General features: G+C 40.6%; 2 protein-coding genes across 11 annotated transcripts in view; one reads left to right on the top strand and one right to left on the bottom strand.

Moving 5' to 3' along the window:
* Nucleotides 1-14,535, top strand: part of myocd (myocardin) — a 158,014-nt gene extending 143,479 nt beyond the window's left edge. For 2 of the 4 annotated variants that reach the window (XM_085171016.1, XM_085171018.1), the window contains 11 exons: nt 474-629; nt 3,720-3,904; nt 4,804-4,908; nt 5,393-5,736; nt 6,129-6,285; nt 6,366-6,902; nt 7,247-7,750; nt 9,057-9,203; nt 9,551-9,658; nt 10,361-10,418; nt 10,549-14,535. In XM_085171016.1, coding sequence (XP_085027142.1) covers nt 474-629; nt 3,720-3,904; nt 4,804-4,908; nt 5,393-5,736; nt 6,129-6,285; nt 6,366-6,902; nt 7,247-7,750; nt 9,057-9,203; nt 9,551-9,658; nt 10,361-10,418; nt 10,549-11,162 — 2,915 coding nt within the window. In that variant the 3' untranslated portion in view covers nt 11,163-14,535. The remainder of the gene's footprint in view (nt 1-473; nt 630-3,719; nt 3,905-4,803; nt 4,909-5,392; nt 5,737-6,128; nt 6,286-6,365; nt 6,903-7,246; nt 7,751-9,056; nt 9,204-9,550; nt 9,659-10,360; nt 10,419-10,548) is intronic. The other 2 variants (XM_085171019.1, XM_085171020.1) reach the window with 1 other exon arrangement.
* A 991-nt stretch (nt 14,536-15,526) lies between these two features.
* Nucleotides 15,527-27,342, bottom strand: map2k4b (mitogen-activated protein kinase kinase 4b). 7 transcript variants are annotated; one of them, XM_085171021.1, is made up of 13 exons: nt 27,105-27,342; nt 24,976-25,011; nt 23,417-23,449; nt 22,216-22,318; nt 21,282-21,456; nt 20,109-20,228; nt 19,881-20,000; nt 19,734-19,785; nt 19,514-19,641; nt 17,787-17,864; nt 17,549-17,697; nt 17,409-17,454; nt 15,527-17,228 (listed from the first exon to the last, which is right to left on the bottom strand). In XM_085171021.1, the coding sequence occupies exons 1-13, from the start codon at nt 27,214-27,216 to the stop codon at nt 17,115-17,117; spliced, it is 1,266 nt and encodes a 421-aa protein (XP_085027147.1). In that variant the 5' UTR covers nt 27,217-27,342; the 3' UTR covers nt 15,527-17,114. The 7 variants fall into 7 exon arrangements, with proteins under 7 accessions (XP_085027147.1, XP_085027150.1, XP_085027148.1 ...); XM_085171024.1 differs by having other exon boundaries at nt 22,216-22,276; XM_085171022.1 differs by lacking the exon at nt 23,417-23,449.
* Nucleotides 27,343-27,374: the final 32 nt, after the last annotated feature.

Genomic DNA, 27,374 nt, shown 5'->3' with positions numbered 1-27,374 from the left:
ATGCTTAGGGAAATGTTCTGCTGGGAAAACTTTGGTAATTCGCCCTGCCACAAAGCAAAATGGTTTGAGGAGCACAAGTTTGAGGAGTTGACTTGACCTCCAAATTCTGTTTTTAACAGCTTTGGTACCAGATACCACAGCACACCTCCAGGGGTCTAGTGGAGTCCATGCCTCAATAGGTCAGGGCTGGTCATTACGCAGGTGGTCATAATGTTATGCATGATCGGTGTAAGTTATTCTGGACAACATAGACCATTTTAAATCTTTAAAAGTAATAACAGTCACTGTCAAACAAATGGAATAAGGATCTTTGTGATCACGGCTAAAGTGCATTATATCAAAGTATACTTTAAACTGCAAACATAAAAATATACTTTTAAGCATGTACTTCATTACTCTCCACTCCTTTAGTGTAGTGTTTCCCTGGTGTGTCCCATGTCGTTGATGTTGTGGTCCTGCTCTGTGTTATCCAGACCCGGCCTCGGGCGGCTCCAATCTGGAAGCCCAGCTGAGGCTAAAGCGAGCCCAGCTCGCCGAGGACTTGAATAAGAAGTTGGCTCTCAGGCCAGGGCCCATGGAGCTGGTGCAAAAGAATATCATTCCCCTAGACTCTGCCATCACGATGACAGGTATCAGTGGAGAGACGCGTGGTGTAACCCGACTTTAACACCCGCTGCGCCTTAGCCTGTGCGTTTATATGCTTGTGTGTTTGGAACTAAAGTTTAGGTGTAGAGTTTGTTTTGTGTAAAAGGGCCCTTCTAACTGACTGACTGTGTGTATGCTCATTAATGAGGCAGACTGTAAGCTACTCAAACGAGCTTTGTACTTGAGTGGACTGCACGGCTACGTCGGTCACATCGTTTAGTCTTCTAACAGGAGAAACGGATTATTCCAAATGATAAGACCGTCAGAGGGTCTGCACAGATCAGAGTCTTCAATGCATCACAACCCCTTTTGTTTTTCTCTCGTGCTGGAGAGTCATGTGCTAAAGTCAAGTTTATAGGTATAAGCAATGATATTTCTCTTTATTTTAACCTGGTCTATTTTTGCATATGTGAACCACGCTAATGTTGCACTCTCCAGCAGAGTCCATTTTGGGAAAATATTACAGTGTTTCAGGAAATGGAATTTTAGAGGAATTGTTTTAAACACTAAAATTACTAAAACTATTCATTACTATTACTATTCCTTATTTCTATTAATAAAACACTGATGTTACCACAAAATATGAGGGATATAAACCATCTGAACAAGCATTTTTCACAACTTGGCCATGTGTTCTTGTTTATCTTTCTGATCAGTCACGCTTTGTAAGGCATATCAAAATGCATTATTCAAGTCAAAATTTGAATTCTGGTCTTGATTAGTGGACCACCTATGCATCAAAGTCTTTGTACGTTAGATTTGAATGCCTTAACAGCGACGAGAGCTGTTAAAATGAACATTTGTGTTTGTAGCCAGCTTAGCAATCAGCATTTACAAATGTCTATTATGGACTCAAGTGTTTGAGGAGTGCTCTTTGGTGCATCGTGTATGCTTAAACAAAGATTTAGCGCTGTGTGAAGCGCAGGGCCGGAGCTGTCCCACCGCGCCGCTCACACTGTTTGGGTCCAACATGTTACTCACTCTCTCTGTTCTTAGCAGTGCAGCAAGTTTTCTTTAGACTCTGCTGTTTTAGCAGTTTTATGTTTGCCTCCTTAAGCTTCCAGTAAACATGTTGCACAAAGGAGCCGGCAGGCTGCGGTCAGCTGGTTTATAATACCTCTGCCGGAGAAGGGGATCTCCGTTTATCGAGATGAACAGCAGCTGTATTTGGGTCCACCCTTTTTCTTTAGAAGTCTCCGATGTGTGTGCGTGTAGAGTGCATCCTTTGCCACATGTGTGGGCGTACCTGCCTGTATGTTTGGACCTATCTGCTCATCCTCCCCCCCCCCTCTTTTGTCTGTGCTCTGACTGGCTCCAATCAGCCACCTACAAAACTACGTGACAGGACCAGGCTGTTGTGACCTCCACCCCGCCCCCCTCGCCTGCAGCATTAACCCCTCACCTTAAAGCTCTATATCTCCCTACATAACACTCCCAGTGATTGTTTCAACCTCTGTCTGGTAATTTTGGAAACTGCCTGACCCGCCATAGCTTGTAAACCAGTCACGTGAAAAGAGGAAGCGTACGTGGCGTGCAGATTTCCTGTAATTCTGTCAACTCAATCTCCCGGTGACAACAAATTATCTTAAAGAGTCCTGGACTGTGTGCAGCAGAGCGAAAATGCACCGAGTAAATTCACACACAGACCGTGTTGGTGTTTTTCCCTACAGAGTTAAACGTGAACAGGTGGGAGGAAATGGCATTTAGGACAATGCTATTTACTAAGCTGTGCGGTAAGCTCGCCGAGTGTGTGTTTGTGTGTACTGCAAGGTCATAGAGTTGCACAGAATGGACCTGGTACTGTGATGGAAACCAGAATCTGTTCCTGGTTGTCACATGTTTGGATACAAAAAGAGAATCTTATACCTCTCAGCGCGCGCACACACACACAAACACACACACACACACACACTCCAGCCTTTACCACCTCCTTCCCTGGCTCTGTCCCTTCAGCTCCATTAGATAGTTGCTCTTAACTACCCCAATCAAAGCTGTGTTCCCTATCGCGCCAGCCAATCAGGAGCGTTCTAGAAGTAAAGTGGTTGTGTGAGTGTCTTACCCACACAGCGTAACACCTCCGAGCTGAGTGCTGTACTAGGTGTGAGTGACAGGCAGTGTGTGAATACCTCTGCTCACATACATTGTGTGCAGCATGCAGTATGCATCCAACCAGCCAAGGAGCAAGTAAAAGAAAATGTTTCACAAAAACAGATGTGAAAATGGTCCAGTGGTTTGTGGGTTGAATGAAATGTTTTCTTGAAATGGTGTTCAAGGCGCTTTGGACAAATTCTGCTGTCATTTGTGGGACAAAGGTCTTACCCTATCAGCAGCACATGTAACGAAAGCCTGGTGTATTTAAAACTACAGAGCACAGAATGATTGAACTTCCATAGATACAGTGCTGGAGTAACATAACAGCGTGTTAAACTGAGAACCGTTTCCACTAAAACAACAGGTGGAGGTTGAACACAATAGTCTTGTGACTGGTCATTTGCTGTTTTAGATTGCAGATGAAGTAGTCTGACTGTCAGCCGGCTGGAGGCAGCAGTAAGGAACATATTGAAGCATGCTCGGTTATTAAAATGTGCTCTTAGTGTCTTGAATCACAGGTCTTGTGATAATTGTATATCGATGATGACTGTGACAGTTTATACTTGCTTTGCTTTTAGTTCTGGTTAGATTTTGCACTTTAGTTTAATTCACCTATCTACATTTTTCCAAATTTGTGGAATTTTTTTGAGCATAGTAATATTGTAACAGCCCTGATTTGTGTCTCAGTATGCAAATGAGTTAGATGGTACATCCCGTGTCAATTGTAGCAATGCTGCTAGACACTGTTAGGTGATCTTTAAAGTTTCTATGTGGATCATTTCCTTTAGGCTGTAGTCACACTGTGCAGATTTCTGTTATGTCTGATAACAACGCACGCCTGGCAGATTGAAGACGATCCGAATGCATTCTGCGTGCACTTACAGTTTTTGTTTTGTTTTGTTTCTAGGTGTAAAAGGGGTCTAGGCTGATAGCTATTACATCGCTGACACCCCCACGTATCTCTGTTTTTGTTCTTCTTGCAGTAAACCATGGTAAGCTCCCTAAGCAAGAGGACTCCTATGCATTTGAGGAGGACAGCAGCAGTGAGAGTCTGTCTCCAGAGCAGCACCACAGTGATGAGTCGCAGGGTTCGGCCTGCCCTTCATCTGAGGCTGTCGGCAGTACGGCCTCCTCCTCGTCCTCACCTGCCCTCACCAGCGAACGACAGGTCAAAAAAAGCACACAAACAAGCCTCCTCTCCTTTGTTCTATCCATTTCTTTCACTCAAGCTCCCACACTGGGCAGCTATGATTACCACCAGTTTATTTCTGCTGCCCTCCTGTGGTAGCAGAGTGAGCTGCACATCCTCTGTTTTCCACTGTTGGACTGAGCTGACATAGGCAGGTGTCACATTCCTGCATGCTGAGCCATGCTGGCGGCGCAGCTGCCTTTATATGCTTGCTGCTTACCTTTCACTCACGGTGACCTCATTCCAACGGTCACCAACAGAGACGGTCCCTCAACTGAAATTCGTGCCAGAACACAATTGTTTACATCTCTCAGACCTCTGCCTCTTAAATGTTCCAACTGAATCATCATCCCTCTGTGCGTCATGTCAGTCCCAAAGGTTTGTTTAAAGCTTTTTGGAATACTTTTGCGGAGGAAACATCAATACATGAGCATTTTAGGGATAATTATTCTATTTGGATTATAAACTGTCAAGCAGTCTCCCTGTCTGTTCAATTTACCTTTATAATCATGAAGAAGAAATGAGAAGAAAACAGATACAGTCAGAGCAAAATGCATGAAATCTAAGGCAACAATAGCAAAAAAGTTGCCAAAGACTATAAAATAGCTGCGTAAATACAGTCGTTCACTTTTATTACATCCTGCCATGTGCTTGTTTAGTATTGTTTGGAACCAGATGTCTGTCAGTAGAGTGGATACGATAAAACAACTCCAAGGTTAAACCTCTTTGAGTGAAACTGAGCTCAACAGACCAGTTTATCAAATGAAGCAAGAAGACAATATTCTTTACGTCTAAACTGAAACACTTTATACTTTAGTAATTATTTCTTTAACTTCAGCCTGGAAAAGTAAATGTACTTTGTTTTTATTTGTGGATAGGGTGGTGTAAGCAGAGATCCCCCGGATCAAAGCCAGGATGAGGGGCTTTCTGGTGCTAACAACAGCCAGACTACTCCCCCAATACCTGTTCCTGCTATCGTCAAGGTCAGTTTGTCATAAAACTCACTATCATCTGCCACCTGAGCTACAGCCAGGCAGAGCAGGTCAACTAACCAGAAGGTCGGTGGTTCGATCCCAGGCTGCTCCAGGCTGCATCCTTGGGCAAGATACTAACCCCATGTTTGCCTACTGGTGGTGGTTAGAGGGCCTGGTTAGAGGGCCACTGGTCTGGCGCCAGTGTCCGGCAGCCTCGCCTCTGTCAGTGCGCCCCAGGGCAGCTGTGGCTACACTGTAGCTGTGGCTACAATGTAGCAATGTAGCTTGCCATCACCACTGTATGAATAGGTGAATGACTGAATGTAGTGTGAAGTGCTTTGGGGTCCTTAGGGACTAAGTAAAGCGCTATACAAATGCAGGCCATTTACCATTTACATTCTTAACTTTAACAATTCCATTCAATCCATTCAAATGAATGGATTGAATGAATTTCTAACCCTAACTCAGACTTTCTCGTCCTCTCTACCACCAGTCTAAATCTTCCGACAAGAACCGTCACAAGAAGCCCAAAGATGTGAAGCCTAAAGTCAAAAAGCTCAAGTACCACCAGTACATTCCTCCAGACCAGAAGGCAGAGAAGTCCCCTCCGCCCATGGATTCGGCCTACGCCCGACTCCTCCAGCAGCAGCAGCTCTTCCTGCAGCTGCAGATTCTCAGCCAGCAGAAACACACTCATGCGCAATCGCAGACACAGCAGTCGCAACAGCCGCATACCCACACTCCGCAGACGCAGGCCCAAGCCCAGTCTCAGACTCAGGCTCAGCAGAGGCAGCCCACTTTCAGCTATCAACCCCACACACCAGCTCACACCCAGAAGTAAGTAGAGAACATATCTAACGAAATCTCCTCAAATTATCTACTGCAAACTTGTGTATGCTACATCTTACTCTTAAGTGTGATCCAAAACAGTAAATAGCACAAAAACATGAACTGAAAGACTTTAAAATGATGTAGATTAGGGAAGAAATCTGGGATCTGATTACTTTCTGTAGGTTTGAGCTAAACTCCTTACATCTGCATCAGTAAATATGAGATCCAGTTTTCAATTTACCGTCTTACATACTGCAGACCCATGTAACACACATGTATCACAGTGAGATAATCAACAACATATGATGCAAGCACCAATGTAAGCAGTCCGAATGTTTTGGCTCATCAATATATATATATTTACTTTTGGGTAATCTTCTTCAAATGCTCCATTCCAGAGGAGTCAGTGAGCAACTATCGGCTTGTAGTTCCAGTGCCCCGTCGAGCACAGCCAACAGTAACTCATCCTCTCCAGTCAAGAACACATTCCCCAACCAAAGCAGCATCTCACAAGTCAAACCTGGGCCCCTGCCATCTAATCTGGATGACCTAAAAGTAGGTGATACTAGAGAGGAACATTCTGACAATCTTCTCTCCTTAACATACATATGTAATCCTTTTTATTCTCATGCAAGGTTTCAGAGCTGAGGCAGCACCTGCGTATTCGTGGCATGCCTGTCTCAGGCACCAAGACTGCCCTCATCGAGCGACTCCGGCCCTTCAAAGACTCCGGCTCCTCGCCCTCGGGATCCTCTGATATCACCACCATGACCTTTCCTGTCACACCCACAGGGTCCTTGTCCTCCTACCAGTCCCCATCCTCCTCCAGCGCTCTGTCCCAGGGAGGCTATTACCCGTACCCCAGCACCTCCTCCACCCCACCCATCTCGCCGGCCTCCTCTGAGCTGTCCCTCAGCGGTTCACTCCCCGACAGCTTCAGCGATGTGCCCATGTCTTCGCCAACACAGTTTGCCCTTCATCCATCTCCTGCCCAGCTCGGCGTGGAGGATGGCTTTGGGGGAGGAGGAGGTGGCAGCATGGGTGGGGCGGGTCGGAGGATGGGGGAGGTTGGTGGTATGGATGGTGTAGAAGCTGAAAAAGACAAGATGCTGGTGGAAAAGCAGAAAGTGATCGAGGAGCTGACGTGGAAATTGCACCAGGAGCAGAGACAGGTGATGATCTGTTTGAAGGCATTTCACCTCTCATCCGAGGTTCCTCAGGTCTAAAACCAAAGATGGACCCATGACTTTTTTCACAACTTGGGTCATGTGATTACACACTAATTAATAGGTCAGTGCTTCTTGAATGAGAGGTGAAAAGTCTGATTTTTTTCAAGCTCTTAAACCTACCACTACATGCTTTGCTAGTCAACAGGTGGATGTAAAGTAGAGATGTTAAGAAGGCTAATTCTCATTTATCAAGTCTGCAGCATCTAATACTAATGCAACAATCAATCATGTTATTATTTATAAAGTAATGAGTTGTAAATTGAATGCTCTGTGATCATGCTTATTAGGTTGAAGAGCTAAAGATGCAACTCCACAAGAGAAAACGTTGCTATGGAGCAACACAGGATACGGTCCCTCCTGCATCTCATCCTCCCATGCACCACCAGCAGCACCAGACACCAGCCATGATGGGGCAACATTTTTTTGGGGTGACTATCAAGCAGGAGCCTTTGTCTTTGTCCTCCAGCTGCCCTCTGTCCTCCCCTAAACAGCCTAAGTGCCCTCCTGGCAGCTGCAGAGAGGATATGGGACACTGCAGTTCCTCCATTACCAACATGGGGGGTCCCGGGGGACCACAGTGTATGGATACGGGCCCTTCCTCTGGCAGCCCCACCGCTATGTCCACCTTCCTCAGCCCACAGTGCTCACCGCAAGACTCTCCTATCAGAAAATCCTCCAGCAGCCCACAGCCTTCATCTCCTAACAACCCCTATCTGCTGTCTCCTCAACTGGGGAGGGATGGCTGTGGTCACCCCCACACCCAGGGCAACAACAGAGCATGCAACATGCAGGTATGATGCCTTTATATTTAGAATGACCATTTTTACTGACGTCTATTAGATAATATAATTAAAACAAGAAGCAGTATTTACTTTTAAGGGAATAGTGTTGTGTTTTATATATATTTATTTTGTTTTCTTTGTTCTCTTCAAACTTTGAGATGTTTACCTTGAAGACCATGGTGGAGACAATAATTTAACCCATGTTTCAACATATTTTAACATGACCCCACTTTACACCCCTACGAAGTTTTATCAAACTATCCTGTTTAGAGACAGAAACAAGAGATGCAAACAAACGCTACCAAAAACATAACCTAATCAAGGTTTGTGTCATGAACTAGCTGTGTGGAGGCAGATGAGGACCCAAACACAAAACTCACGGAGACAGGAACTGAACTCAAAATCACTGCTTTATTGCAGGCCTTAACACGAAACAGAACTAAACTGGGAATACTAACAGAAGACCGAAAGGCACACAGGTTTGGGGAGGAGACATTGACAACGCGACCCTGAACTGAGGGAGACATGCACATAAATACACAGAGGGTTAACGAGGGAAGTGGTAGCACACGGGGAACACAGCTGACACAGATAATCGTAACGAGACAGGGCAGGAGTGAACACAACATGACACATACTGATGAGAGACTGTCAAAGTAAAACAGGAAGTACACAGAGGTTCAGACTGCGGAGAGAGACCACAGACATAACGGGCTGGGGAAAACATTGAATGAAACACGAGGGGAAACGAGGGCTCACAGATACACAGAGGGGCACACAGGGGGTAATCAAATAAGGAACATCTTTAACAGAACCGAGGAACCACGGCATGAGGAACAAAATACAAAAATACAAGAAAACTAAGAATGCTGGGCCAACATGGCCCAGGACCATGACAGTTTGTTTAGCTTTATATTGCTATTTCTTTATTTTCTATGGATATTCAGATTTTTATTGTGATTTTTTTAGCATTTATATATTACTGTATTTGCTGTCATGAGATCACCAAAATCATTAGGCATCATCATCATCATCAGTGGGCTGCATAAGTAAATGTATATTATAGTATAAAAGTTAAAGAAATAATACATAATACTTATCTACACTTTTAAATGTAGGCAGCCACCAACTAGCACAGAAACATATGTAACTAGCTTTTACAATTTCCCATCATCTGCATCTCTGAAAACATGTTCAAAACAGTTAATGTAAATATTTATTTCATATACAAAATATACTCTTAGTTTAGGTGGTTTTTTAAACTTTTTTCTTCTTTTGTTGATTTCTAACGTGTTTTATTTTTGGCTAACTATAGATGCAGCAAAAGAGTGGCGGTCCGCCTATAAACTGTTCCTATCCTTCCGACCAACGAGGTCTTCAGGGAGTCTATCCCAGCTCAGCTGACTGTGGCCTCAACAACAGCAGCCCTGCTAAGGCTGAGAGCCAGAACATGCAAACAAAGGTAATTTTCTATCCACACGACCAGCATTTTACAGCATTGTCACATCAGCATCATTCACTTCAGCTGAATCATCTCACATTTATGTTACTGTTTTCCTTTCTTCTCTCCATTTGTGGCCTGTCTCTGTGTATTATTGTCTTTTGTTGTGAAGTTCATTTTGTCTTCATATCAGTTTTCATCATATATTCCTTGACATGTCAGTGACATTTCCTTTACAAGACAACAACGCCAAATCATTTTTAAGGGTAAACTTTTCACTGTGATGAGATTTTTTAAACGTGAGGGCCTAATTTGGGTAAATCCCCCTATAATATACTAATATCACTTTTCACCTATTTCCCATATAGATGTCAGTTTTGCCAAAGTGCCAGGTCCCTCCCCCTGCCTTCAGTAGCTCAGATTCAGATGCATCTGACTTAAGACAGCCCCCATGCTATGAGGATGCAGTCAAACAGGTAAACTCAAATCCATGATAAAATTCAGTAGAGATGGCTGGCCAGAAATTTATTTGACCTTTTTTTTGGCGTTGCTCTCATTCCACTCTTCCTCCTGTGGTCTGTCTTGTTTTTTCTTTCTTCTATTTTTATCTGTGTTGTAGTTTTTGTTTTCATCCATCGCTTTGTTCACTGCACTTTTATACCTATTATGACAACAGCATTATAGTGATTTTTTTTAACCATCGTAATTATGTAAAAATTTGTTACAGTCGACAAAATATTTTATTCATTATATTAAACTGTAAAAAAAAAAAAGCCCTACAGTGTTGTGAAATGTCTTGTTTTGTTTGCACATAAAAGGGATTTTTCCCCTTAGACATAAAAAGGTTAGTGAATAATTAATAATTATTAGACCACTTGTTGTAGCTCTACGTTTTTGACTATGAGCAAAACTAACTTTCTGTTACCTTCTTAATTTTGCCAGCAAAGCAAAATAAAGCACAGCTAATTTTTTTAAAGCCAATTAAAATATTTCTGTTTCTCTGAAACAAGCAAAAAAAAAAACCTCTATCTTTTAAAGCTAGTAAAAGGGGCCGAGTCCCGTTTTAGGAGCTAGAAAGTTTTAAAAGAAAAACAAAATAACAAAGACAATCAATTCTGTTTTTTAAGTGTTTAAAATTTCAGCTGATAAAAGGAACGCACTTTTTGTTACTGTTACAGCAACTGACCCGAAGTCAGCAGATGGATGAGCTTTTGGATGTGCTCATAGAGAGTGGAGGTAAGGATTCATTCTATAGATCCTATTGGCTGAAGATGAAAAGCATTTGAAATCACTGCCTGTTGTTCACAGTCTTACCTGACACATTGAACCTGCTGTGACCCTCCCTCCTCTCCTCTTTCTCTTCAAGAGATGCCAGCTAACGCCAGAGAAGAGAGGGAGAGGTCCTCTGTAACCAAAGTTATGCCTCACATTACTGTGTCCCCAGGGTGTCCCGGCCTCCTCATCCCGTGGTTTCACCGACATTACGAGCACCTCTCCCCCACTCAGCTCCCTTACGACCACGCAGCCAATCACGTCACCGAGAGCCACCCAGACACTATGCTTGGCAGTCCCGTCGGCCGCGGAGGAGAGGTACCTCTTCTTAAAATGGCAGCAGAGGATGGGGGCCAGGAAGATGAAGGGAAGCGAGAGGTTGATCGGTACAGCAGCCCTCAGAATCATCATCACTCTCATCATCCGCAACAGGACAAACTTCTGAGCAACCGAGATCTGATGGACACGTCTCTCTCGGCCATCGGCAGTAAGGCATCCGCCAACCCCGAGGTGCAGGGAATGGTCAGCATGACCTTTAGCGAGACGCCTTGGGAGACAATGGAATGGCTCGACCTGACACCACCCAGTTCTGCCACTGCCTTCAGCATTGCTCCACCCAGTGCACCCAGCATTTTCAATGCCGAGTTCCTGGATGTAACAGACATTAATTTGAACTCTGCCACAGACCTTCACCTGGAGAACTGGTAAAAACAACACTGTCCCTAAAGTGCTGGTTAGCAGCATACCAGCCATCGAACTCAAGACACCAGCTTGCAACTAGCTGCACGGACTTCTGATATTAGCTACGACAATACCAAAGACCTATTTAATTCTGTTCTTAACAGCTTTAAATGTTCACGTGTTGCTCCTTGCTATGATCCAGTGGAATGTATAACCATCAGCAGATATGCAAAAGCTGAAATCTAAGCCAGAAAATTGAACAATTGTCACATCCCAGCCTTTCCACTTCACTGAAATGTGGTTCTTATGTTGTCGTCACAGACCTGGTGCTTTTTTTGCATGATCTTGATGCTCACAACTACCAAGTACTTATGACAGCGGACATAGTGTCAGAAGAAGCGTTAATGTAACTTAAAAACCTGATTACAGTACTTTACGCCAACATTTAATACAGTATCAGTGTTATGACTTGAAGACACAGTTTGACTTTCATTGTATACTTTGAGTTATATATTTGTACTGGAAAAAAAAAACCAGAGAGGACTTAACAGGTGAATTGGAGAATTGGATTGCTTAGTAATGGCCATACTGTAAATATCAAAACTGACAGAGATAAGTTGCAGTCTACATATTATGTCAGAGGTGTGGAAGAACATACAAACAACAAATCAAATGTTTTCTGTAATCACTTCATATTTGATGTAAATATGATTTTTTTTAATTCACTGTGCACCTCTAGCTTAATAAACACATGTCACAGTTTGCTTGAGCTTAGTATATGTGTATAGGTTAGGTCATTTGAAGGAATCTTTTTGTACTTATTTGTTTTCCACTATTATCCACAGGATGACACCTTTAAAAGAATTATCTTATCAGTTTATATCATCAGCCAAATACTGCCTTATTTGCAAAAGCTTTTTATTCCCAAATTTTAATATCAAATGACTGCTCCCCTGGAAGTTGTTGACTGATGTGATTTAGATGGCTCCAACCATGTAAAGCTCACATCTAGTTTTTTCTCTCTCTTTTTTGGTCATTAAAATGCCAGCATTTCTGTTCCCATTTACATTTATTTATTTTGTGCTTTTTGTATTTATAGTTGATCCTGCATTTATACATTCCTTTAAAACAGATTGGGGCTCTATATGATGTATGAAAAAAGTACCATTATCGATCACTGACATTTCTTCATTATTAGTTCTCTTAAGAATGTGATACAAAGTAAAAGAACCACTTTGAAAAGCCATGTTTTCCTAACTTACTTTTCTTAAAATAAAATAAAAAGATTTGTAATTGACAATTCTTAGCACTTGTTAATAGGATGATGTAATATAATCAAAGTTTTACTGTGAATACTGGATATTAATAAAGAATAGACTTTCACAAAAGCCAGCCGAGATAAACCTATTATGCACAGTAGTTATAGGTGAGAATGACAAACTCAGAAACAAATAAGGTTTTAGTTTTGATTAGTAAATGCATTTTTATGCACCTAAAACCTTAGAATAAAAATTAAGGAAATAAGTATAATTTCTTGCATACCTCCTTTTTATCTGTCGCTGACTGTAAAGCTACAGCTAGCAGTTTGTTAGCCTAAATTGCATAAAGACTGACAGATGGGACAGACCGAAGTGGCTTTGTCTTCAAATCACAGAATCAGCCTACCAGCACTTCTGTTTTATGTTCCTAGTTACATCTGTTCATTCGTTCTCAAAAGACCCAGTAAGCTTCATTCATTGATCACAGTACTCGCCGTCTTTTCCAAATTAGCATTATCTTAGCTAGCTCATTGGTCATTAACTTAAAAACATGATATTAACTTTACTCCACATAAACTTGTTCTATTTAATGTGAGTATTAGACATAATACAAGTTTTATTAGCAAAATGCTAAAAATAAAGTGCTTTTTTCATGCAGTAAGATTAATACTAGCAAAACTAGCAGTCTAGATTTTATTGTTTTTTTCAGACTCAGAACACCCGAGGAGACAGAAAGAAAACTTAATATGTATTTTCTTTTCATTCATGTTCTATGCTTGAGCAAATTTTTAACAGCAGTCAGCTTGCTTTTACACTTGAACCAGAAGTGCTGATAGGCGTTAGCTACATAAAGTGTTTCTACCTTATTCCAGTCTTTATGCTAACATCACCACCTAGCTATTTTACAGACAGATGTAAGTGGTTTTGATCTTAGAAAAATGCTTGTCATTTCCAGTAATATAAAATTATGACTTCAGTTCCTTGGCTAATAAACCTCTTCCAATTATTCGTGCCCTCTGTAACCATGGTTCTCATGTCATGTTGACCAAAATTTGTTGGTTTTTTTGTTTTGTTTGGTTTTTTTTAAATGAAGTGTTGCACTTGAGTGGCTTCTCTGGTTACATGTCAGCTATTACCCATCTTCAGTATATGTCAAAGCTAATACTTTATTTCCTGTCTTCTGTTGTCAGAACATTACTGTCCTTTTCTTAATTATTTTTGACAAATTTTTAAATAATTTTCCCTAATTAAGAGGAAAGTAATCTGACAGAAGCTTCCATGTTGCTTGGCCACTGACTTGCCCAAGTCCCTGTATACTACAAAAAAAGACAGCAATAAACTTATCACTTATCAAAATTATTTTGGCAGTTTTTTTCGTGTCTAAATTACAAGAAACACACAATACAGGTTTCCAATCTTTTACGTGGGAACTTTATTTGTAACCATCGATGAAGATACAATATAATATTCATTGCCCTTAATAATATCTTATAATCTAATATGAACATTCTAGTAATTTTGCAATTTATACAACATGTACCCTGTAGATTCACCAGCATCAGGTTAGCTTCCTGGAAACACATGACAGACTACAACAGCTCTAGAGACAGTGAAGTTAAACGGCTCCATCTGTGGGCTTTCTCTGGGGTCTGCACCATTTCGTGTTAGACAGAAATGGAAAGTCGCTTACCAAAAGAATCGTGTGGGTTCTACAACGTCGCCACCTATGCGGTTGTAATGTGTTGCCCTCCCAAACAGGCCAAAAGTATTCAACATTTTACAACAAGCCACACTAAAACGTCCCCAACCCACTCCAACAATGGTGGTAGTTTCTGGGAGACGCATGTAAAAGTCCCTACAGTGTCCCACACTTAAAGGACCATCATCCATACAGTTTGGTTAATAGCTATCGCCAAGTAGTGTGATCTTTGTCTCGCCATTCTGTGGATAAGAGGCCCCGCCTGGTAAATGTGGCTTTCTGAAAAGAAATGACAACGGGTGCATCTCAATAGTCTCAAAATTGTGGCCTCCCATTGACCTTCTGCCACACAATTATGTAAAACTCCAGAATATTACAACTGACAAAGGAAGACAGGTGAGGCATTTTGGATTATGGAGATGCATCCGAGTTTAATGCATGGTTTGGCATGGAAATATTCTATCATCAGTGCAAGCCAGAAAGACATACCAAGTCATGGAGAAGCATGCCGAGTCCGTGGTGAACATGAGGACAAAAACGCAGTAACTGTGTGGAGTGAGATTCCTCTTCTCCCGACAGTTCGGTAGTTGGTATGGAAGTCAATAATTTGTGATTTAGCAGCATTTACAGTTTTTGTTTTTGACAGAACTCCCATGCCTAGACTTTTAAACTTGTAGTTACTGCTGCTATATGGCAGCACAGTGGATCTGTGATCAGTGTGCATGAGAAGTTTAACTGTACAGCGCTATGACAGGTGGAATTAAGGCTCATTCCTAAACTAAAAGAAGTTGCACCCAACACCTATCCTGGTGCTTGGAAAAGCCTTAACTGTTGAGCAGAACCTGCCAGTAACAGCAGGTTAGGTGTTCTATGTACATACACATTTACAGTGGACATAATGTCCCAAACTAACTTTATACCAGGGTAGAGGGCATCTTCCACTACTCGCAAGGAGCATGGAAACTAGGATGTTTTTGTGGGACAAAAAGTGTGTAGCCTGGGAGACTTCTGGGTGGTCCTGAAAGAACGACAGTATGCCTTAATGCAAACTGATTGCATTTTAAATGCAGGTGAAGGCATTTAAAAAAAAAAAAAAAAAAAAAAAAAATTACATTGTTGGGTTTAAGCCTATAAAGCAATGGAAAAATAAGACTGAAAAGGCCAACCAGAAGACTATTACTGTAAATGTTTGGGGCCATCTCCCACTAGGTTCCTGCAGCAGAATAGGCTGGATTAGCACCACGTAAAGTCTCTTGTGTTATCATTTTGGCAAAGTCCAAAAAATTAAGTCTCTTTTTTTTGCGAAGTTATTCTTGGAGACCAAAATAGGTACACCATTAGCCCAAAGAATGGTTGATTTATACAATGTGAACCAAACTTTTTTACAAGTTAGTAGTGGCGAATGTTTCTCAATCAGTACATTAACTGCGAAATGTTTTGTTTTTTTAAAATAACCTTGTTACCAATAAATGCCTAGTTAGCTAGAGGCAATGCAGCTTGTTTGAACTACATGGGTTTTACAACACTAGGTATTGTAAAGGTATATAAAAAATGAACAAAACAAACATTTACCTGTAATGTGCAAAAATGAAACAATGTTTACATGTTTATTTTTTAGCGCATTTTACAAATCTACAGATCTTTTACCCAATGCTTTGTTGTTTTGCTAGCATCACAGACTTGTTACCATATAACTACCTTGCTTACCGCGAATAAGAAAAAAATAAAAATACCGTTAGCTAGATGTTAAACTTGAATTTATTAGCATGATAATAGTGTAACAGTCTTTTCTATTTCCTCATCCATTTGACTAGAACTATATAGTAGAAAAATATACATTTCCATTCAGTTAGTATACCTTATTTTACCAATCTTAACCTTTTTTTAAACCTGCTTTTTTTTTTTTTTCTCTTTTTTTTTTTTTTTTTTTTTAAAGGACAGAATTATTTAACATATATTTTGCTAATCCGCTTCTCATCTTAGCTAGCTATTGTTACATCATCTTGTCCTTTGTCTTTTTTATTAACAAAAACCTATAAAGGATATTTTAGAAGCATGCGTTATTTTTTTGTTTTTTTTAACCCATCAATTGTCTTTAGTTATAGCTACCTCTTTGAATGACAAAAATCCAGTTACATTAAACCAGGTGTTGCCATTTGATATTACTTCTCATTAGGAGTTTCTACCACCAGCTCTGTTCTGTTGCTGTTCAACAAGACTAACACAGGAAATTCTCAATCAAAAAGAGATGCTTAGTTTTATAACTCAAACACAATGATAACAAAAGAGACGAACTGAGGCCAGTTTGTGAGAAATGGCAGTTGTCTTATTTTTCTATCAAGACAGCTTCTCACAGATTGCATATTGGGGGAAAAGTGAAAAAAAGAAAAAGAAAGCCGCGCTACCGAATCCACCACACAGAAACACTCTTGCATACTCAACCATTTGCTGAGACCAAATGTGCTCTCAACCAATGCATAAAAAGACTGTTGAGACAGCAGATCTATCTGCATACATTTGTACATGTCAACAGTTCAGAGGTGAACACACATACAGTCCACAATGTACAATCCACTGGGTGGCTATTTTTGTTCATACATCAAGAGCGTCACTGCTCACCATTTTATTTGGTAAATTCTGTATTTGTGTACAAATTCAAGTACATATTTTATATATATATACTCCATTCCATTTTTCCTCACATACACAGATACATTGCATTTTACTAAGACAATGTTCTCGCTTCAAGTTTTTCTGGCTGAAGATAAATGACAATATTATGGGATTTTAGAATGAGGTGATGGGAGGTTGAAAGGTTTGCTTAAGGATATTTGTCTCATTGCACTGAGCAATTTGGACTTAGTTCCTTTGTTCTTTGGAACACGAGAAAAAACCGGTGATCCCACCTAACTCTTAGGGCTAAGATGTCAAACGTCGCGTCACAAAACTTAGTGTCCAACCCACTGTTGGCTAACGACCCCCCCACCCCTAACCCTCACCCCACCCTCCCTGGACTAACTGTCAGTCGACATACATGGGCGAGATAGGAGAGGCAGGGATCTGATCCAGAATGCGACACACATAGCTGGCGACGTCCACAAAACGCTCCTCATACATCAGAATGAAAGGGTGTTTCTACAGGAGAGATACACAAAGCTGAAGTCACAATTCATCCTGTATGAGGCAGCTAATTTAAAGTTAGGTTTAGCCTAAATCCACAAATATCGCAGAGCTGGGAGTTGGGGTAAAATTGTATTTACTGCAGCAAATAAAAATGAATTTTACATTTCAATTTTAAGTAGTATTGAAACTCACCAGAAGCTCCTTGTACTTTGGCCTTTTTGATTCATCCTTTGTAAGGCTGGACAGACAAAAAAGAACAAATCAGAGGCAATGGTCCAAATGTAGTGGGCATAAAAATGTTCCCCAATCAATTTTTAAGTGATTGTGCTTACCATAGGTTAACAAAGTTGGTGAACTTGGGGGAGAACTGCCTCTCCTCTGAGTTGCTGAGTTGGGGAGGCTCACCTTTTACCACCTGTGTCAGCTGATCGAAAACACTATTCCACTTAGGGTAGGGGAATCTTCCTGTTGCCAGCTCATACTGATAACAGAAAGAGAACCGTGACTGTCTAACACTGTGGACTTATCCTTATCACAACAGCTTAACTTAATAAAACCCTTGGGTCTTACCAGGGTGATTCCCAAACTCCATACATCAGACCGGACATCATAGCCTTGTCTAGAAGCACTGGGGTCTATCCTTTCAGGCTGCAAAATGCACAAATGGAAATATTCTGTGATACACAGATAATTCACTAGACCCCATAAGACAGTATTTCCCCTCTATCATACAAATGCAAATACATGTCAGTCACAACAATTTTAAATCCAACGACACGTGACGTGAACATGTCATTAAATGCAAAGTTCTGAGGATGCCCATATAAATATAGACTCGCTCCCAACTGCAACGCCCTCCGTGCAGTGAAAACTACAGAGGAATGACTTGACACACAGCTTAAGCCAGGGGCAGACAATTAATTTTCCCAAAGAGCCACACAAGAAGCTGGACTGTTGCGGAGGGCGATGTTAATAAGCTGAACTCAATTCTGCTCAGTATTAATTTGATCTCTCCACAACAGTTGCACTTCTCATGTGGCCGCTTGGGAAAATTAATTGCCCACCCCTGGCTTAAGGTACTGAACTGGTCTCCAACCTCTCTTCAGCAAGCCTGATTTATTACAATCCAAAGGATCAGTTGCTCGACAGCACAGGACACCAGAGGTCTGTGCCCCCATTGGTCAGAACTGAACACAAGGGTAACCCATGCAATATTAAGCAGAAGATTTAAATGTTTTGGCTGCTTGGGGTGCACTCTGCAAGGTATGAACAACTCAAATGAAGGTTCTTAATAAATATGATAATAACATCAACCCGTTTTACTCCTTCACATGTAACTGATGCATATTTCTTAACCCTTTAAGACCTACCATAGAACCAAGTCCACCAGAGCTTATATTATATTTTTTACATGCTGTGGAACCATTTTTGGGAGCATTTCAAGTTGCTATACATCAATACAACCATTATAGCCCAGACTTTTAATAATATGCATGCATTAAGTGCATAGTAATTACATAAATTGCAAAAAAAGTGCAATAAACTACAAAAAAAAAAATTGAAAATCGATTTTGTTTTTTTAACATATATTTCTAGTTAGAGAAATTTAAGAGGCTTATCCCTCAAACCTGTAAATACAAAAAAGTTGCACAAAATAGTTTCCCACCACAGGAAATTTATTTTGAGTGTCTTCATAGTTTTATTTTTGAAATACACCAATTTATATACACTGCAGGAAAAACAAAAATAAATATTATAATGCAAATTTGCAAAAAAAACAGCATGTGCATCAAAATAAACTATTTCCAGCAGTGCAATATGAGTCCTAAGCATCCCAGAAACGACACAGAAAGTCATAAAGTCAAAGATAACTTTTAAAAACACCAGTATAGGCTCATGAGGGCTTGATGGTAAAAAACTACATTTCCGCGAAAATGATGTCACTTCCGGTTTCGGGCAGGTCATGGCGGACATGCGATAGTTCACGCTGATGGACGTAGGAAGTGTTATGAACAGCTGATCGGATCGGCAAAGCGTGTTTCTGGAATATTATGTTTTTGTTGCTGCAAGTGCTTTTTATGCAGTTTTTGCAAAGCTATATGTGGAAGGAAACTGTGACTGAGGACAAGCTGATGGCATAAGATGCAAGTACAACTCCTCTGGTTTCATATGCAAAAAAATTATTGTGCTAGCTCACGTGGTTGCAGTGCTACCGGGATTTAAAAATAGTTACGCAAAACGGAGCGTGCCCGCTCCGACCGGTTTTAAAGGGTTAATCAGTGCAGTTGATTACTTACTGCCATGTAAGGCCTGCAGCCTGCATCTCTGGTCTTGGCTATGGAGTCCACCAGCTGGCCGCTGATGCCAAAATCGCACAGTTTGATATTCCCCTTTCGGTCCATAAGAATGTTGGAAGGTTTGATGTCTGCAAACACAGTAAAGGACGATCCAACTATAATGTAACTGGGACGAGAGTTAATTAGTAATAGCTGATCAGAATAAAATGAGAAAACTTACCTCTGTGAATTATTTTCAAGTTTTCTTTTAAGTGGTTCAGTGCTTTAACGGTCTGTTAAAGAGAAAAAAAATCTTTGGTTAATTATTTGATGCTATGGATGCCATTACAGGAAAATTACATTACATGAATATGAAATCGTTGCTTACTGCTAATGTTATTTTGCCTAATATTTCCTCTGGAATGACGTCATCTAATGCACAATATACATATTTGTAGAATTTGTCTAATGAGGTAGACATAAGTTCCATACAAATCCAACAGTCCCCCTGAAACAAAGACAAAGGTTAGACTCCTTCAAGAATTTGCAATAAACTGAATGAATCAGGTATGTTTTGTTTCTGTAACAAAAAGACAGGTGGGTGTGTTTGTCAGACCTCCCTGAAGAGGGCGCCGTAGAACTGCACAATGTAGGGACAGTCACTACTCCTCATCACTACATCAAGGTCCATCAGCAGCTGCTTCTGCTCCTTCTCATCCACAGTGGAGCGAATCCTCTGAGGGACGCATCAGAAAACAGACATGCATGTTTCAGCCTCACACTTTTAATCACATTGCCATTTCTAACTTTAGCAGCATTAATAAGAGAATTCATGTCTGAGAGAGCAATGGATCAATCATTTTTGTTATTTATTATACCTTGCAAGTTCACCTGCTATCATCGTGTGCATGCTGGGTTCAATAAAAGTAATGCACATAAACCACTCAAGCCATCCACATCCACTTAACAGTGAGAGGTCATTTGACCACAACACTGATGCTAGTTCAGTCAACCTTTGTTTCAGTCAGAAATAAAACTGTTCGACCCTAAAATGCATCGGCGAAACTAATGCCAATGAGCTCGTTATCATGTTATTCAAAATTCAACAACACATTTTTCATAAAGAAAAAAAAAATCCGAGTCTGTCAGTATTTCATCGACACAATGAATGCTTCTAAAAAGGCTGTCAGAATAAGCTAACATGTAACCACCTGCAGTGCACACTGCATGCCATCCAGGTGTGTGGGCAGACTGCTGCTGCTTGCACGGCTAATGTTAGTCACACTTTGAGAGACGTTTACTGTCAGACTCGTATCAGTACAATCGACTAAAATATTAGTTGGTTGGGACGTCTTTGCAAAACTGAGTTCAGATGCCTGTTGATCAGTAAAGACTGGCCTCTGGTGACATTTTCATGCAGTACACTCAATACAGCAGCTCTGCATCAGCTTAACAAAAAGTAGAGATGCACCTAGAGACCGGCCAGGGACTGGAATTGGTTGATTTCATGTGTTCTGGACCCTCACTGGTCACTGTTTGGTCAGCCTTCCATATGTTTGATTACATCTGTTTTATGCATGTGCAAAACACACAGCAGCGCAGGCAAATATTTTCACGCACTCTCAAAGCCTAACATGTGGATGCTCCTCACTGCTAGACTCAAAACATTTGTAGTTTGAATTCTAGTCAGCAATCATTTTAATTTGAAACAGACATTTCAGTCTTTTTAAAAAAGCAGACTACAGGAAACAAACTTCTCCAGATCACTAATAGTCTATTATTGGGCTACCTTGACAGCCATGATCTGGCCTGTGGGTTTGTGGACCATCTTGTTGACGGAGCCATATGCCCCACGGCCGATCTCACCAAGGTCTCTCAGATCCTCTGCAGTGAAGTCACAGTGCTGCTCAGGGGAGATCTTCAGCTTCCCAGATGACTCAATACTGTGTGTCCGTAGGCGCTCTCTGTTGAATGTGGGACAATGACAGCATTTAGATTTAATCACTTATATTTTAATCAGAAATTAATTCTATGTGAACTGTAAAGTTTCCATGAACCGGCTTTAAAATCTGATCAGGTATGTGGGATTTGACAAGATGGCAAAATATGAACATAGTATTTGTAATATTTTTATCATTAAAAACTCCCCTCCTGATATTAAAGGTGCAGGATGATTTGACCACCATTAGTGCTATTAAGCAGTATTTCTAATGATATGCCCCAACTTAGACTGCATGTTGTGCAACCAGAAATATGAACATGTGCTGAAAAACAGTCGTGTCAGTGATTTTGTGCCATTGCACAGCACTCAACAAATTGCCAGGAAATGTAGCAACATGTCAACTTAAAAAAAAACAAAAAAAAAAAAAACCTGCAAGCAAGCTAAAGTGGTTAGCATAAAAACCAACTCTACAAATGTTTTACACAGAAGCAAATGTAGTCAGTACATTTCTGTTGTCATAGTAACTTGAAGAGATTTTGGAAAATTGCTCACAAAGAAACTTAATAATCAAAACGTACTTCCTGAGGTTATGAAGCAAATGAGCAGTGTTGTTTCTCTGTAAACGTCTACACAACAGGACTGCTTTTTGCAACCAGACACTGCCCCCTGCTGGCCTGACAAATTCACTGTACCGTTATCAGGTCCAGAGGCTATATTCAATTTCTATATACAACCTCTTATCTAGTTCCAGTGACATCATGTCCCAACTATCTTTACTCACATGTGAGGGTTCTGGAAAGAGGGAACTGTTGGATTGAGTGGAAGCCTGGAAGCCGGTTTCACTGGAGGGTTGGCAAAATTCAGTTTCAGAGCTTTGCGTTTACCTGGTAGGACAAAGAGAGAAACAGATGCACAGTGCCACCACATGCACACCACTCTGTGGGTTCAACCAACTGGTGAAGACAGAGGATACACGTGGTGTGATAAAATGCCTTTCTTACCTCAGTATTGTCTTTCTACACTTGAGATAAGTCTCAATATGCCACAGCAACTTAATATGAGCCAAGTATAAACACATTCATGTGCATTATACTGTTGCATTTGAGAAATATGACTATGAGGGAAGGGTGGGAAAAAAAAAAATCTGTGGCATGAAGTTATCTCAAGCTCTTCTGAAGCTTCGAGAAAGCAAAAGGTTTTGAACACAAGCAAAAATGTACAGGGGTTCCCAGTGTTCAGATAGGTGTACTGCACAAGGCCTTTTAGCTATAACCTTTTGAACAAATGGCATGCAGCATGTGTGCAAGCTATCAGGCTAGTATGCTGTGCACTAAGCAGGGTGCTAACATTGGGAATCCCTGTTCAGAATGTTTCCATCAATAATCGTTATAAATGTGCATGTCAACACTAAACAGTTCCCACTGACATGTGAAAGCGACCCAACACTCAAGACAGCACTTCGTTCAGACTGAGGACACATAGGTTGAATTAACTGTTAGGTGCATGTGAGTATATGAATGCATCACCCAAATAGAGTTGGTAATTAAGTTTAGGCATTGTTGAAAGTGCTGAGTTCAAGTGTTAAGTTGTCTCTGCCATGCCCTGTCCAACCAGCTCCTGAGTGCAAACAGATCCCTTAGCCTTTTAAGCCCCAGTGCAAATGAATCTTTCTTGGCAATAAATATATTTGTGACAATTAACAGCAGTGAACAGTGGACAGACTCTCCCACTACCAGAGCACCACACAGGCTGTTTCAGTAGTATACAGTGGCATCCTCTCACCTGTGTTATCCAATTACGCACGTGCATGTATATAATAGTATAAACCATGAATCAAGACTGAAGCTCAGTAACAGGAGGCAAGAATGAGCCTAGTCTTGAATACGGCTACAATAACAGAGGGAAGGATGCTCCTTTACACTACTGAGGTGTCCCCACAAAGAGTAGAGGTTGTGTGCTTTGTGTGCAAGTCTAATGCTTACTTTGGGGTATTCCAGACAGGCTTATCTGAAACCCTGAAGTAAAGAAAAAAACATTTTTACTACATTTTCTTGAAATGTGTTGTTAAGAGTTTAAATGGGCCACGTTTGATAAATGCCGTCCCAGCATGATTCAATGCTGAAAATGGAAAACAGGTCAGGATACTGAGAACGTGCTTTAGCTGGCAAAAGATGTGCCACATTTTGGTGGGTCTTGCTCAGTGCACTGCCATGTATAACCGATGTAGTGTTTGCTGTATTACTGGCAAAATAGTTCAATTTTAACAGTCATTTCAGTACCATCTTACTTTGTTTTATTTTGAAAAACCAATGTTCTGCCAGTCTTGTGGCACTACTTTCTGCTGTTCCACTTGCAAATACTACCACCAGAACAATAATCAATTACATGTATTTGTCACTGCTGCCTATATAAAACTGTTTTAGGCTTTTGCAATTACTTCCTGTGACCCCTCTAATAGATAGATAGCAATCGTTGTGCCAAGCTAGGTTAGCTGGCTGCTAGCTTCTTAGCAGTACTAAAAGCATATGGCAAAAAAGCAAATAGTTCAATTTTCCATATTGCCAAGATTATTATTAAAGTTGGATACTGTATCATCAGTGTATGAACTACTATAGAAGAATAAGTGGATTGCATTAAAAAGTGACAGTAAAATTAAAATAAACTACATTGTTTCCTATACTTGGTTTGGCGTTAGCCCTTTTTTGCTAACGTATGCTTAGTACTACAAAGTCAAACTACAGCTTATTAAAACGAACTCAATGTCACGGTTTGCCATTGTACCTTAAATGTATATAAACTAATATCTTAGAAAATTACATTTTTGTGGGGAAAAAAATTAAAACAAAGGGCTACACGTTTTATAGTTAAAGCTAGCTGATAAAACAGTCTTAGCAAAATACAAAACACAACACAAAAACAGTTTGTATTACAAAAATACATTTCATGCTGCAAATTCTTGGTAATAAAGTTAATTACATGCAACCGTTGAATTTAATCACAATGGGGAGTGGAGGTAAATAAAACTAATACTAAAAGCTACGATGTTTGTTAACAGACAGTAAAATACTATGAACTTAGATAACACTAGTGATGATTGTATTTGCCGGTGGAACAAGACTGATATTCTCTTTTTGTTGGCTTAGCAGAACACCACAGTTTCACAGTGGCCAGCCACTAAAAACTGGCATGTGCCACTTCAACAGCCAAGGTGGTATAGCTTTCATACAATGGAAACCACACTTAACAGTGTCTCATCAAATGGGGTCTGTCTACATCAGGTCATTCTAACATAGAAACTCAGTTGAAAACATGCAGAAAAAAGATGATACAATTACAGGTATTACAAAAATGGAAAACAAAATAACTTTATGCGAACAAACGAAAAAGACCAACAGAGGGAAGCGATGGGGACATTTCAATAAATTCCTTTGCCAAGATTGGCCCTAAAAATTAAAAAAAATATATATTTTTTTTTTTCAACTCAACAAAAAACGAAATCTCCCCAAATCAGACTAAAACCTTATAAAATAAGTTTGAATACCTGTTTCATTTTGACATCTCCAGCAGGTGTTGGTTTCTGCAAGGTTTAGATAAAACATTTGATACTGCCACAGAGCAAGAAATTACAAAGTCAGATATGGCTGTTGAGGCTTAGGCGCTTAATAATCAATAAAATCCAGAGTAAAGCCCTCCTGACATACTATGAGCACATCCATTATTACATGCAAGTCTGCCTAACCTGCTCTGCTGGCTTTTTCCAGTGAAATGACAACTCTTGGAACAAACACAGCTAAATGTATGTGAAGCACTTTACATGTGTGTGTAATCAAGGTTTATGAATGACAATAAGAATTCTATTTAACCCCCCAAAACACCCGTCAGCTGTCACTACATGACTCCCTGTATATCTGCAGAATTTCAACTATAGCTGAGAACTCCTACTCTGAGGATTTAGGGTTTCATAGGGGGTGACAAGCAAGTCAGAACAAGCTCCTATGGAGCTGGAGCCCAAAAATTGACTTTTTCCCCCCCCCTCCTCTTGTAATTACACTTATATGGGGGGTGTTAGTCTTCCATATACCACAGCACCAGGAGCAACTTTACTCCTGACAGCAGTCACCTTCAACATTCAAAGGTTTCTGTGGTGATTTATTTTTGCTTCTGAAATCTAATTTGTAAACAGAGGTAATCAAGACGAAGGCTAAACCCTCAACAGGAAGGTGCTAAAATTAGCTTCCTGTAAGAAAAACCCTACGGACAAAAGTTCTTTGTTACTTCAATTTAAACATAATGTCGATATTGCATTCGCAAAAACTAAATTAATACGTTGTCTCCCTTTTTTAGTTAAGTATTTTTGTCAAGCGTTAATAATTATTTTGGAGATTTTACCGAGGATTCTCTTGCAATCATCCTCTTTTATATGCCCAGTGGATTAATGTAGAATAAGAAAATTTGATTTTATGTATTAAGTTTCTGTTCCTCACAGCACATTATTAAAATGTGTGACCTCACTAAAACAAATCTCAGCTGACTACAGGTTTTGTCACGAGGTTTGCCTGTCTGATAAGACATGACAGTGTGCGCTCAGAGGCATTAACTAGATAGAGATGTACACTTAACAAATATAAAGGCTTAGACTTTAAATTTATTTTACAAATCGAGGTGATTTGTGTCAACACGTTATGAAACCACCGACAGAACTACCGTTAGCAACACAAGGAAGACAAGTAACGTTATGTATGGCCTGAAGCCAACAGAATTTAACGTTGACACTTAATAGAATTGATAGCCCCAACTTTAACTTTATTAGCTCCATCATTTATTTGCTACTCGGAGCCAAGCACTGAAACAGTGGCCCGACCGGGGACAGAAGTACACTTCAGTGTAGGCCTTGAGGCTACTTGTAGCAGCCCTCTGCTAATAACAAAGGCGAAAAAGTTAAAATAGTTAGAACTCATTTTTTAAACAACGTAATACTTTTAAGGTGGAGTCGAGATGTACGATTCAAACTTCAGGAATGAAAACACTTGACTATCCCATTACAGGCCCGTTGGTACAACAATTAAACTGAAGCTTGTGCATCATTGCTAGCCTAGCAGCAGTGCAGTTTCAGGGAGATGGAGATGAAGCTAAGCGCAGGAAGACAGAATTAGCGGAAGTCTCACAAGTCAGACGTCAAAGTAAAAGCTCTGCTTGTCAACAGACAATTACTCAGATCTTACAGTAAAGCCTTTGATTAGTTTAGGCTAATCAACTACATGGTGTGAATATTTTTTTAATCTGATTTAACGTGTAAAATCTTACATGTGTGATGCTTGTCCCTAACTGCTCATTTTAATTTTAATTATGCTTAACCAAATAGGTGCACAGATTGACCTTACTCAAAGAAAAGGCGGTTCGGACACTATTATGTCTCGTTTTAGCAAAAGTGTGCATTTTGCATTAACATAAGCGGAGCATCTGCAACAGATGCATTAAATTGGTCACGTTTCCGGACATGGGCCGCGTAACATATTTTATTTTGAAAGTTCTGGCCGAAAAGACTTACTTATTGGGTTTCTCTTGACTAGAGTGTTTCTGCTTTTAGGAAGCTAAAGGCTACCCTTCCTACAAACTATTATGTCCCCAGTAGAAATATAAAACTGTGAACTGGAGCCAGTGCTCGCCTACCTTGCATGCTGCTGCTCTGTGTTTGCTGGTGGAGTTGGTGCGACGTTGATCCTACGATGTTGCTGTTGTTGGTGGAGCTAGTGGAGTTGCTGTTAGGACTGGGAGTCGCCATTGTTGTGTTGAATTCCAGCAGCAGCGCTCAGGCTGCAATGCAGAGAGTGAAACTTCGCCCGCTCTGCCTCCAGACGGGACACTGCGCCACTTGAACGCAACGGCCGCAACGACGGCCACGTCTCTGGTGTTGCTGCTTTTATGGACAGTCGGAAATTG

Source organism: Neolamprologus multifasciatus, chromosome 8 (assembly GCF_963576455.1).
Source record: "Neolamprologus multifasciatus chromosome 8, fNeoMul1.2, whole genome shotgun sequence".
Taxonomy (NCBI): Eukaryota; Metazoa; Chordata; class Actinopteri; order Cichliformes; family Cichlidae; genus Neolamprologus; species Neolamprologus multifasciatus.
Note: the sequence above shows the minus strand (reverse complement) of the source record. Positions and strands in the feature narration are given on the sequence as shown.